Source organism: Pithys albifrons, chromosome 3, assembly GCF_047495875.1.
Source record: "Pithys albifrons albifrons isolate INPA30051 chromosome 3, PitAlb_v1, whole genome shotgun sequence".
NCBI classification, from domain to species: domain Eukaryota; kingdom Metazoa; phylum Chordata; class Aves; order Passeriformes; family Thamnophilidae; genus Pithys; species Pithys albifrons.
The window spans coordinates 68,831,484-68,845,244 of NC_092460.1; the positions used below are offsets into that span (position 1 = coordinate 68,831,484).

At 37.9% G+C, this 13,761-nt stretch overlaps 1 protein-coding gene across 3 annotated transcripts in view; it reads left to right on the plus strand.

The window, feature by feature from the left end:
• Nucleotides 1-13,761, plus strand: part of TAFA2 (TAFA chemokine like family member 2) — a 187,102-nt gene that overhangs the window by 153,345 nt on the left and 19,996 nt on the right. For all 3 annotated transcript variants that reach the window (XR_011697270.1, XR_011697271.1, XM_071549978.1), the window contains exons 3-4: nt 9,101-9,253; nt 10,206-10,330. Coding sequence is in view for 1 of the 3 variants with exons in the window: in XM_071549978.1 (XP_071406079.1) it covers nt 9,101-9,253; nt 10,206-10,330 (278 nt within the window). In the remaining 2 variants the exon portion in view is untranslated. The remainder of the gene's footprint in view (nt 1-9,100; nt 9,254-10,205; nt 10,331-13,761) is intronic.

Below are 13,761 nucleotides of genomic sequence, written 5' to 3' on the forward strand. Positions count from 1 at the left end.
ACTTTTGTGCTCAATATGTAATTAAATTTGACTAAATTTAAAAAATAATTATATTACTTAGATATTGTAGTTTTAGTAAAAGAACTATTCAATGAAAAGCACATGACAAGTCTAATGATGGTTTAAAACATGATTTTATAATCTTAATTCATCATACTTTTCAGTCACGTGTCTAGATTACATATCATTATCTGCTCAAACACTGTAATAGGTACTGTACATGCAATCATCAGAATAAATATCTGTTTGAATTTCAGATCGCACCTTATTGAAAGAAAAAAAAAAGAATTTGTCATTGGAATTGTGATCCAAAAGCCAAACTCATGAATTTCAATGGGTTTTGAATTTGATCTTTCAATGTAATGTTCAGTTAGAGTCCTGTTGATGTGTATCTACCAGTGCTTCTTTGGCAGTCAGACGTCTTTTCCTGACGTTTGTATTTCCAAGTCTCCCTCTGGCCCATGGAGCTGAAATGGAAGTGTGCTTTGTTTTGTGTTCACACAAGCAAACTGAAACTTGTGTTCCCAAAATCTTGGCTGCTTTCTTTCTCAATTGCACTAATGACTGGTCAAAACAAAGATTTTATCTTTGACAATAAGCTTCACATTGTTTATGTCCTTAGACTGCACAACTGCAGCATCAGCACCATTACTGATACAGTAGAAACAAAGTACATTCAAGTTTTTCCCTACCAGCTATTATGAGGATGTTATAGAAGATATTGAAAATGTTAGACTTAACTGAGTTAAGGAACTGGATAGTGTATTTCATTTTCATATATCTTTTTCTGACATTTAAACAGAGAAAGTTTAGATGAAATTACTGGCTTGGTTGTGGTTGCATAAGAGTTTGATTGCTTAGATGTGGCAGTTACTAACACTTACTGAACTATTGAAAAAAATGCAACAATACTCTGTGTGTGTTTTATGTGAGAGATTTTGCAAGTTCATTTGTATCCTTCCTTTCTACAGTGACACACTGAGACTGATATGACATATTGAAGTAGAGCAGACAGATAACCTACATTTGTTTTCCTTATCAATCAGTATGAAAAAAGCAAATAGACTGTGTGAAGAAGAAAACCCACTTTTTTTTCCTGGTCACCTAAGAGTAGGACTGCCATCTAGAGCCCGGGCTGGAAAAATAGTAGATTATAGACACTAATTTTATTTATCAACAATGCTGAATCATGCTTTTGTTTGAATGTTGTGGTGTAGAATAGTGACTAATCACTTAGGGAAATGGATGAATTAAGGTGATAATCTGATGAAATACTGTTTATTTGTCCCTACAGATGATCATTTTAAAATGTCATTCCACTATGGTCCTTAATATGGATATCACAAAATCACTCTGAGTCACAGAAGATGCTGTGTTGAAAGCAATCCACAAGGACCATCAAGTCCAACTCCTGGCCCTGCACAGGACGTTCCCCAAAAGTCACACCATGTGCCTGAGAGTATTATCCAAATGCTTTTTGAACTCTGTCAGGCTTGGTGCTGTGACCACTTCCATGGGGAGCCTGCTCCAGTGTCCAACCACCCTCTGGGTGAAGAACATTTTCCTAATATTCAACCTAAACCTTCCTTGACACAACTTCAGGTCATTCCCTTATGTTGTATTGCTGTTCACTATAGAGAAGAGATCAGTGTCTGCACCTCTTCTTCCCCTCATAAGAAAGTTGTAACTGCAATGAGGTCTGTCCTCAGCCTCCTCTTCTCCAGGATGAACAGAACAAGTGACTCCTCATATGGCTTCCCCTCAAGGCTCTTCTCCATCGTTGCCCTCCTTTGGATAGCTTAATATCTTTCTTATATTGTGATGCCCAAAACTACACACAATATTCAAGGTAAGGCTGCCTCAGTGCAGAGCAGAGCAGGACAATCCCGTCCCTTGACCAGCTGGTGATGCTTTGCCTGATGCTCCCCAGGACACGATTGTCCGTCCTGGCTGCCAGGGCACTGCTGACATATTCACCTTGCCATCAACCAGGACCCTCAGGTCCCTTTCTGTGGTACTGCTTTCCAGCATCTCATTCCCCAGTCTGTATGTACACCCAGGGTTGCCCCATCCCAAGTGCAGAATTCAGCACTTTCCCCTGTTGAACTACATATTGTTGGTGATTGCCCAGTCTTCTAATTTGTCGAGGTCTCTCTGCACGGTCTCCCTGCCTTTGAGGGAGTCAACAGCTCCTCCCAGTTTTGGGTCATCTGCAATCTTGCTCAGTATCCCTTCCAGTCCTGTGTCCAAGTCATTTTTGAATGTGTTGAAGAGCACAGGGCCCAAGATGAAGCCCTGTGGAACCTCACTAGTGACAGGTCACCAGTCTGATGTCACCCCATTCACTATTACCCTCTGTTCTTGACCCATGAGCCAATTGCTCACCCATCACACGATGTGTTTATCCAGCTGTGTGCTGGACATTTTGTCCAGAAGGATCTTGCAAGAGACAGTACTGAAAGCTTTACTGAAATCCAAAAAGACTACATCATCTGGCTTCCCTTGATCAGCTAGGTAGGTTACCTTGTAATAAAAGGATATCAGATTGGATAAACAGGACTTTCCTCTCATGAAGCTGTGCTGGCTGTGACCAATGACTGTGTTGTCTTTCAGGTGTTTTTCAATACCTCCCAGAATAACGGTCTTTATAATTTTACTTGGCACTGAAGTGAGACTTGCAGTTCCCAGGGTCCTCCTTCCTGACCTTCTTAAAAACTGGGGCAACACTGGCCCACTTCCAGTCAGTTGGGACCTCTCTGGATTCTCAAGAGTGCTCAAAAATCATCAAGTGAGGTTTTGAAATGACATTGCCTGCTCTTTGAGGTTTCTGGGATGAATCCTATCAGGCCCCATAGATTTGTAGTGATCCAGCTGGAGCAGCAGATTCCACACAATTTCAGGGTTGGCTGGAAGTTCATCATTCTCACAGTCATGGTGCTCCAGCTCAGAGCACTGAGGCCTCCTTGGTCCATCACCCATTGAAGTAAGAGACAAAGAAAGCATTATACACCTCTGCTTTGTCTCTGTCCCTGTTTGTGAGGTGACCATCCTCATCCTGTAACAAGTCAATGATATTTCTACACTGCCTATTGCCATTAATATATTTTTAAAAACCTCTTTTTATTGTCCTTTGCATTTCTGGACAGCTTCAACTCCAGCTGAGCTTTGGCTGCATGAATTTTCTCCCTACAGCTGCAAGAAACATCTCTGAAGTCTTCCCATGTCTCTTGACCTTGCTTCCACTGGGCATACACCTTCTTTTTGTGCCTTATCTCCAAGAGAAGTTTCCTGCTCAGACAAGCTGGCCTTCTGCCTCACCTGCTTGAGTTCTATTTGGGAATTGCCTGCTCCTCTGCCCCTAGGAGGTGATTGAAAAGTGACCTGCTCTGACTAATCCCAGCACCTGCAAAAGTGTTTTCCCAGGAGTCCTTACTCGCTAATTCCCTGAGCAGCCTGAAGTCTATTCTCCTCATGTTCAGAGTTGAGGTTTTGCTTATACTTTTCCTCCTGTCAACAGAGATTTTGAACTCATTCACTTCATGGTCACTGTGGCCAAGATGACCACCATCTCCACTTTGCTCATGAGATCTGCTCTGTTGACAAACAGCAGATACAGGAGGGCATCTTTCTGAGTCATGTCCCTTAGGACCTGTTCTATAATGTTGTCATCCAGGTTTTTTTAGGAGTCTTCTGGCCCAGGTTGTACCCAGTTAATTTCTGGCAAGTTGAAATCCCTCATAAGGACAAGGGCAGTTGATTTGGAAGTGTCCCTTAGTTCCTCAAAGAATATTTTGTTGGGGTCATTGTCCTGGCTGGAAGGTCTATAGTAGACTCCCACAGTGACATCCACATTATTTGTTTGTCTCCATTCTTCCCCAGAGGCTCTCAACTGTGCCATTGCCAACTGTGAGCTCCATACATTCTAACCCTTCTGTTACATACAATGCCACCCCTCTGCCTCTTCTGCCTTGTCTGTCTCTCCTGAAGAGACTGTAACCATCCAACAGGGCACTCCAGTCACAGGTCTCATCCCACCAGGTTCCTCTTAGGCCAATGATGTCAAATCTCTGGGACAAGGCCAAAGCTTTGGACTCCTTTTGTTTTTTGGCCATGCTGAGTGCATTGGTGTAGAAACATTTCAGGTGTGTTACACTGTAGCCAACCACTTGTGAAGCTGGTTAAGGGATCTCATTGAACAGTCCTTGACTGCTTGTTTCCTCAACTTTTGGCACACCATCACATTGTGCATCACTGGCAAGCCTGATTTTGTCCCTTTCCCTCTTCTGATCTAGTTTAAAGCTCTACCAAGGAACCCCGCTAGTTCCTGTACTAGAACTCTTTTTCCCTCTGAGATAGAAGCATTCCATCAGGTGTCAGTAGACCACTTGTTGGGTCAACCCCCCAAAAATTCTAATTACACCAGCCTTGGAGCCACTCATTTACCTGATGGATCTGCCTAGTCCTATCAACATTATTCCTTCTTAACAGAATGATTGAGAAAATTCCTACCTGTGCTACTGATCCCTCTACCAATCGCCCCAGGGCTCTGAAATCTTTTTGATTGCCTTTGTATTTCTCTTTGTTATTTCTTCACTGTCAGTTTGAACAACCGATAGCAGATAGTAATCAGAGGTTTACATAAATAAAGACTGCTTACATACCTACTCTGGTTCACTATAGCGTTTCATATGGGACATCTTCCTGGTCTTAGCCAAGATGATCAAAAGGCCAAAGTTCATAAAATATTAGACATAATATGGGTTGAAATTCATGGCAAAGTGTAATTTCTACTCTTCTATTTATTGATTTGTTCCATCTTGTTTGTACTATAGCTTTGGTTTTGTGAAAAGTTTTAAAAACCATACAGACACAAGCACACAAAACTTTGCACATTTTACATAGTCTTTGTGACCTCAGAGGAATTACGTAAAATAGAACAAAATAAGACACATTTATTTCATTAAGAGTGCAGAGCTCTATTTTTTTAAGCTGTTATAGGAACTGATTTCTACAGGAGTTAATCATGTTTTCATGGCTGCTCTCTCCTGCTGCTTCCCTATGGCTGAAGCTGCTTCTCACTGGTCTCTGCACCCAGTTGTATGAGCTAAACTTGTAGAGAACTAACACTACCAAAAATATTTTCCTGCCAGTCTAAATCCCTGGCATGCCATCTTTACCATCAAAAGAAAATATTCATGCAAGCAAGGGATGAAAGGTCCAGAATAAGAGACAAGGGATCTTCTTTTTGTTCCAGTAGCTGTTAATCATTCGATGGGTTTACTTGTATCACCAGCTGTGCCAGTGTCTTTGATAATTGAGCCTTTATGATATTGTTTGCCCTTGTTGTGGCTACTGCAATGATGGGGAACCTGAGGACAGAAACAGCCTGTGACTTTATTTCATCTGATCCATGGCAACATGATTTCTTCCTCCTTGTTAATGACCAGTGAATGTGTTAATGCATGACTGCTGAGGCTAGGAAATGGTGATCAAAATGAATACTGGTATTCAGAAGACTTTTCTTGATTTAATTCTAGGTTAGTATATAACACTGCATCTACACTAAATACCTTATATTCATATTTGTGAGTTACAAAATAATAGTCTTGCATAGAAACTTCCCTTATTGCCTGGAGCAATCTTCCCACAGAAGTATAGGAGTAAGGGCCAGAACTTGGTGCGAGATGCCCTGTGCAAACATGACTGAAATTTTATTCACTTGGAGGAAAGGAATTTAAAATTGCCATGAAGGAGCAAGAACAGTTTTATGTAAACTGAGGAATGATAATTGCTTAGCTTTACTTTTCCCAGGAACATCATAATGACCACTTAAGTTTTTGTTCTGCCAATATCATACTGATTTATGAGATAGCTATTAACGATTTTGCTACATGAAAAAAGCTGTAAAAATGGCAGGTTAATTATAGCATATTCCATTAATGGGTGAGATATAGTTATGCCTGTTTTCCAAGTCCCACTCTCATAATACCGTGTTACATCCTCTTGAATACAATTTATATGCATGTTATGCTATGTACAATCATCAGGAAAATTTTGCACATAGAGATCTCTGAGTCTCTTTTTTCAGTCCTTCACACTGATTATAGGAAGGACAACTTCCATTAAAATGGATTAAGTGTTTGCAGTGGTTTTGAATAACTAATTTCTGTAGGATTCCAGAAATTACATTTGGTTCCTCAAACAATTTTTGAAGTCTGTTCTAGAAGAAAAAGAAACAAAACCAAAATGTGGATCTCCCAAAATACTATCCTCCTTTCGTGGAACGGTTCACTGGCTTAATGAGGTTAATTTGTATAAGGTTTTGGGAAATCCTTTATCTATTGAATAGAAGTTTTAATTTCACATGAATGTGACAGATACTGTACTTACTGCAGTGGAACTTAATTTTTTGATAGCATAACAAGCTGAAATCCTTACATTTCCTTTCAAGGAATATTCATTACATACTCTAGATCGTAAATAGAAACTAGAGAATGGTTGGCTAAGATTTTTCAGTATTTGAAATATCTTTGGATAGTTTTCTAGGATATCATGGTTTATACCATAAAATGTCAAAGTAGTTTTACTAAATATTTCCCAAATTCTATCAATAGTATATGATTTTTTTAATTCTCTTCTATTTTTCAAATATCTTTTCACCCTTTGAAGTGCGTGCTTTTCTGTATTGTACCTGAATGTGACTGTTTCATTTAGTTACACTCTTTTTCCATAAAAGTATTACAATGCCTGATTTTCTCCTCCTAATTACTACAAAGGAGGCTTTCAAAACTTTTGTTCTAGTATTAATATTTCCCTCATAGAGTTTTACAACAACTCTTATAACTGGCTTTCATTCTCAATGGCTATTGGCATACTTTATTTTCTCTTAGCAGTTATATTATGGCATTTCTGTAGACCTAGGAGAGCAGCGTAAAGATATGGAATAAGAGAGCAAGGAGACAAAATTTCAGTAACTGTGGTATAGAGAATACAAATCAAAACTAAGATAGTGAAGAATTAAATGGTATGAAATTCTCATTCTACAATTAAGTTTATTTCTGTTTGTAGATTCAGTGTTTGGGGTTTTTTTATGTACTGTTTATAAATACAAAATGGTGAATTTGTGTTAGCATGAGTGGATATAAGATGTGTAATTGCCTATCAAAATAAAAATTAGTGGGAACTTACAAAAGCAACATGTGTTTGTTCTACTATATATTATATATTCTCAATATATCCTAGAATATTTTTTTCCCTATTCACAGATAAAAAACCTTTCAAATGTTTTACTGAGGAAAAAAAAAGTATTTTTTTAAATTGCTCTTCATATATACCCATGGAATTTTTTGGAAAATAATTAAAAGTAATTTTTGCAGCAGCCTGTGCTAGTAGCAGTAAAAATATTTGCTCATCATCAATGGTATGAAAATATCAGAGATTGGAAACTTCAGGCACGTAGTATGAATTGCTTTTCTTGTCCTCTATTGAATTAAATATTATAGTCAGAAAGCAAAGAAAACCAGTTTTTGTATATAAAAATATTTTCTTTCCTCTTAAATTTTTGATTTAAATGTAGCATTCCAGCATATGAAAATATGATGGGTCATGGGTTAATTGTTTGCACTGTGTTATATCAGTGTAGCCATAGCACAGCATGATATGGTGGAGTATAATCAAACCTGACATAATACAACACATTGAGTGGCAACAAACCCACAGACTGTTCTTTGGAATTTGTTATACTGAAAAATGCATTATTCCCTGAATGAGATGTTTAGTGGTTTATGTTTTGTTGATGAAGACATGGAGTCTAATTGCTGTCTGTGGCTTTTGCCTCTAGGAACATTCTTGGGGTCCACAGCTTACATCAAGTTTGTTTTCCTTTCTCAGCTCTTTAGGAGCTGATACTCTGCAGTAACAACTGAGTGGATCCAGAGATCAATGTTGGGGTCCTGAAAGCCTGTTAGTAGAACTTTCCCCTTCTGGAAGATCTTGTTCATTGTTTTACATTAGGAATATATAAAAAGTAGCTGAAGCATTTAGCACATATGCTTTGCATAGATCATATAAAAAGTTAAATAGTGGCAGAAAGAGAGATTTAGGGGTAATGTTAATATGCATACTTTTTCACATAATTAGTGTTCCTCCCCACACAAAGTTGTAGGTCATTACCAGCTAAAAGTTCAGATTTCTTTCTCTCTTTCTTCTGATGGGAATGAACTATTGCCACAAATATTTGGTCTTGTATCAGTAACCACTGAAAGTTCAGTTAAAAATTACTTTTTCTGAACTCCAAGTCTTTTGGTAACTGGCTGCTGAACCGGAAAGGGTAATTTGGTTGCTCTCTTACCAAACTGGTCCTCTCATAGGACTCTAGTGGCATGGTGGTGATCAGTTAGAGCAGCTTGAATGGGAGCTATGGGTACAGACGGCAAAATGAAAATTGTCGGAAAAAAAATTGTTCGAAAAATTTGGTTCCCCATGTTACCAGACTTTGCAGTGACAGACAGAAAGATATAAAATGTAAATCCTTAGTAGATTTTATTTCTGGGTTTTGTTTGAGAGCTGTCCTTGTATCCTGCCAATTGTTCTCTGTCCACCTGTAGGAAGGTTTTGGAATACCGTATCTGTTCTGGACATAAAGCCTGGAGACATAGATTCTGAAAACATATACATGTATGGTACTTTAGCATTGATACACTTTCATTTCAAAGTTTCTTCCTTAGGGAAAAAGAAAAAAAAAACAACCAGAAAGTAGAGATACACAGTTGTTCATGGGAGTCAAGAAAGTAACCTAGTTTCTAGGTTAGTTTTATGTTTCTGTTTGTCCATTCACTGGAACTGTCCCATATGCAGTCTTGTCCAACTGTTCTTCAGCCAGTGTTTTCTCCCTGAGACAGTTATACTACATTTGGAAAAGAGATCAGCTTTACATTCTAGTGTTAGTACCATTGTAATTCTTGTTTCATACATGGCAGATTGCCTTACAGAACCAAGTTTAATTCATTTCTAATTAAAAAAACCCAAACAAGACAACAAACCAAACAGTATGATACTACCATGCAAAGTTATCAAGTTGCTCATCTTCTTATTTCCACAGCTCACCATGTTAAAACTGGGACCTGTGAAGTGGTGGCACTTCACAGATGTTGCAATAAGAACAAGATAGAAGAAAGATCCCAGACGGTGAAGTGCTCCTGCTTCCCTGGGCAGGTAGCAGGTACCACCCGGGCAGCTCCTTCTTGTGTTGATGGTGCGACTACTTCTATTGCTTCCTTTCTTTGCACTCCTTGGAGTTTTTGCTGGCTTAACATCATCAATGTTAGCCATCCATTACAGTTACCTATTTAAAATAAGAGTAGGACAGCTTCTGCATTTTGAAGGGAATGTCCAAGGTGAATGGGAGAAAGGTGGGAAAAATTAAGTATTTGCTATTGCTCTGTGGAAATGCTAAGCAAAATTATCAGATCCCAGTGTAAGAGACCTCTTGAGGGGCGAAATTTGATCTAACTAACAGAGAACCCTTGGAGGTGCATGCAATTCACTTAATTAAAGGTATTTATGCAAAATTGACATGAGCATATAATTTTTATGTGCTACAGTCTTACATCTGATTTATACATTTATCATAAAGGAAAAAACCAAGCAAAGAAACAGAACGCAGTTTTTTCTTGGTTTTAGTCTTTTTAGACCAACATTATTTCTATTCACAGTGCAATATTAGTATCTTTTTAAAAAATTCTGCTATAAGTTCATATGTTTTATTTGTGAAAACACAAGCTGATTTTTCACATCACTTTCTTTGAAGGGGTAGCAGGATTCACCCTTTACACGATCTCTTTACAGTTGATACGTTGTTAGCTGTCAGAGAGGCTGTAAATATGTCATCATTGGGGAATAAATTTAATAAGGCTATGCTAGACTATATATTAGACCAGGCAAAAGAAGAGATTCTACTTATCACTTCAAAAACTGGCTGAGCAAGAAAAAATGAGTTTGGAATGAAATGAAGTGAAGAGATTGACTTTGAAGCATATATGACCTTTTGCCAATTGAAACCTATTTTCTTATTAAGGTTCTGAGGTTGCTGTCACTCAATATATTTCCAATATTTTCCTGGAAAAAAAAGATGTGTTGCAACATAATGCCTTATTAAAATGTCCATTTCAACAACAAGCAAATATGTTTGTTTTCCTCTCTTGTAGCTTCAATAGTGGAGCAGAAATGGTGGTGCCACATGCAACCATGTCTTGAAGGGGAGGAATGTAAAGTTCTTCCAGATCGTAAGGGGTGGAGCTGTTCCTCTGGGAATAAAGTGAAAACAACTAGGGTAGGTATGATACCAACCTGACATGTTACCAACAAGTAAAAAAAAAAAAGTGCACAGGAAATTAGGTGCATGTAGAAGACCTGAAGAAAGAAGACTAAAGGAAGCACGGGAAGAGAGTCATACTGGGATTCGACTTCCTGGTCCTGCACACTATTCTCATCATACTTTTCAATTACTTGAACATAGTAAGCAGTGTGCCAGACCTTCTCAGGTAAGCACTGGAGATAGTAGAGTTGATTCCTTCAACTAACAGTAATGATCAAATATATTATAATCTAATATGCATTTCTTTCCGCAACCACTTGCACAAAATCTGCACACCTTGCTAAGCTCTTTATTTACAGGATATCTGTCAAGTGCGTTTTTACCAATAACATGGGATTACCATGTTTGTACATAGGAACTGATGAGTATGGTAAGCATTTGTGTGTCATTACAGTACGATGTTCTGGTTATTGTATGACTGAGATTTACCAAAAAATTTTGACAGAGTTCCTGTGAGTTCTTTTCCTCCATTTCACAGAATCACAGACTATTCTGAGTTGGAAGGGACCCACAGGATCATCGAGTCCAACTCTTAAAACGTCTTATACTATTGATTCAAAATTACTATTAACGGAAATACATCTATCGTTCATCATATACAATTCCTGACAATAAAGTACACATGTTGTCATCTCTGCTTTTTAGTTGCTAAGAGAAAGAGAAGACAAACAAATTCTTCAGATAAGCATTAAAGACAAAAACTTCTTAAAAACTATAGCATTGTATCTCAGTAAGATCAACACAGTTCTTCATTAACATACAAAAGATTAAAATGCACTCTGAAGACACACATGCATGTGTTTTAGTATAAACACCTTCACCTCTACATGACACCACACATACACATGATGGTTTTTTTTAAGTATTTAGTAATTGTTCATAGTGACAGGCTATAATTTGCTAGTGTGGTGTTTACTGTATCCAGGTGTTTGAATGTCTGTGTCATTTCATTGAAATCTTCCTTGCCTAAGCACTAAATTTCTGGTACACATCGGTTGTAGGGAAATGTAGCATGTACTGACTGAATTTTATTCCTTCTGTTCCACAGAGAGCTCCATATGTCTCAGTTTCTGTATGTATGAATCTCTAAAACATTTTGACATTCTTTGAAGGAAGGATGATACTTCTTAAATGTCTGTTATACAATTCCACTCCTGAATCCACTTTCAAATGTGTTTCTTCTGAAGATAACCTTCCTGGAATGCTGCCCACACTTAATTTTTTACATACCAATGCCAATCTGACTATATGAATGTAAAATGTGTGTGCATGTATAACTGAATGGAACTCTATAGAATTTAATAATAGTAATAGAAATAGAAAAATAATTGTATTTGTTTTGAAATTTGTCCATGCTACTACTATATGACATTATTAGTGTTACTGAATGGATGCCATTTTATATTTATTGAGAGTATTTAACAAGAAGTAAGTGAACAAGTGGGTCTGGAGTAAATTCTTGTAGGAAAAACAGAGGTCATGAAAGGAAGAAAGATCGATTAGAGTTGTCTAAAAGAGACTACTTCATTTGTCAGACTAGAGGTTTTTCTGCATTGATAGAGGTTGTGAATTTTGTCCACTGTTAGGAATCTACTGAAGCCAAAGGCTGTTATCCTCAAGGGCTTGTGCCTCTGTTGTAGTCTTGTAGGTCTGGCTCTTTGCAGTAGCTGGAATTTTCTTGTCCTCCATGGTGAGGGCAATCCTCAGGACTCATTTCATACCTCTTCAAAAGTGATGCTTTGAAAAAGCCAGTCCTTTTTTAGATTTGCTGTCATAAACACTGTAATGGCTACCATAACCATAACCTGTTTACACCACTGAAAATAAGTTACTAGTCACCTTAAATCCCCCACTATTTAGTTTGTCCAGATGTTGTATGCTGTTCCACTTCTACCTTCATTTCCCACACAGCTGCAAGGCTGTTTTGAGACAAATCAAACTTGAATTCAAACTTCTGACTAAAAATTAGTCAAAGTCATTGAAACCTGGAAGCAGGTGAATGAAGGTCTCTGTCTTTCCAGATGCAGGGAGCTGTGATTTTAGCAGACATCATTCTGATGACTAGAAAAATAAACCTTGGAAATGTGAGTGTTTTTTTCTCTTAAGAGAGTAGCTTATTATCAAAAAGCAAGTACTTTCCTCTAACATGTAGTGACTACAATATTTTTGTAGCTCCTCTTTCTGTGCCCCCTAAGGTCTATATACATGAAAGGAAAAATTCTAAAGTGCTCTGTGGTTTCAAAATATCTCTTTATTTTTTAATATTTATTTTAACAAAATATTTAGTATTTAAATGTCCATAGAGCCAGTATTAAGGAGTCACAACTTCTTAAGAATTTTCTGACTATATGTCTCAGGTCGGCCTAGTTTTTTTACCAACCCTGGACTGCCTCCTCCCTCCTCCCAGAGTCTTTCCAGCAAAGGGGAAAAAAAACCCTGAAAAGAACTCAGAAGAAACTCAACTGAATTATAAAGAAATTATATTTTCCTATCATTTGCAACCACATATCCAATTTGTACAACTATGTGGGGCCCCACCCCAGGGGGAAAAATGGAAAAGGTGAGAGGGAATGGTTAACAAGAAAAAAGGGGAGACAAACCCAAGCCAAAACAAATGAAACAGACAAACAAGAATAAAAACTTCAAGAAAGGAGAACAGGCAATGCTACAATCTCACCATGTCCTGGGCTAGGAAAACCAATAGAAACAAGAACCGTCCAGGCTCCTCTTGCTCCCCCACCGAGCCTCGCTGGAAGAAGGAAGATTAAACTCCTTCCTATCTCCCCTCCTCCTCTGCTAGGTGGAAAACGTGTGTGGAATACTTTGTAATGTCCACTTCCTTAGTTACACCTAGTTACCAAGGAAGCCATGGATCTAACCCATCACACTAAAAATGAAATAACCCATAGGGGATTATTGTGTATAATGTAAAACCATAAAGAAACAAAAAGAACTGAACAGCTTGGGTGATTTAAGCAGATTACAGAAAAGCCTTGTGAAGACTTTCCTGAAAGGCCAAAAAAAAGGTCAATATTTACCTTCAAACATTTTCTAAGTTTGCCTCCTTCACGTGCAAAAAGCCTACCCCAATTAACTGCAGAAGTAGTAGCTACTCTTCTACAGGATACCAAGTTGAAAAGCAGCACTTATATTTCTGCATCTTGTGTGGTTATTAGTTAAGTTTTATGTAAGAGAGAAAACCAGTGGAGGAAGGAGCTATTTTGTTTGTCTACCTCTGTTAGCATATTTAATCGCACTATTGTAACAAATTATGATATTGTGCTGGCTTAAAGGTAAACCAGCAGCAGGAGAAGTGAACCCAACTCGAAAGAGATTATAAATCAGAGTTACAATTTAATAAAAATATTACAATAAATTCAATGATA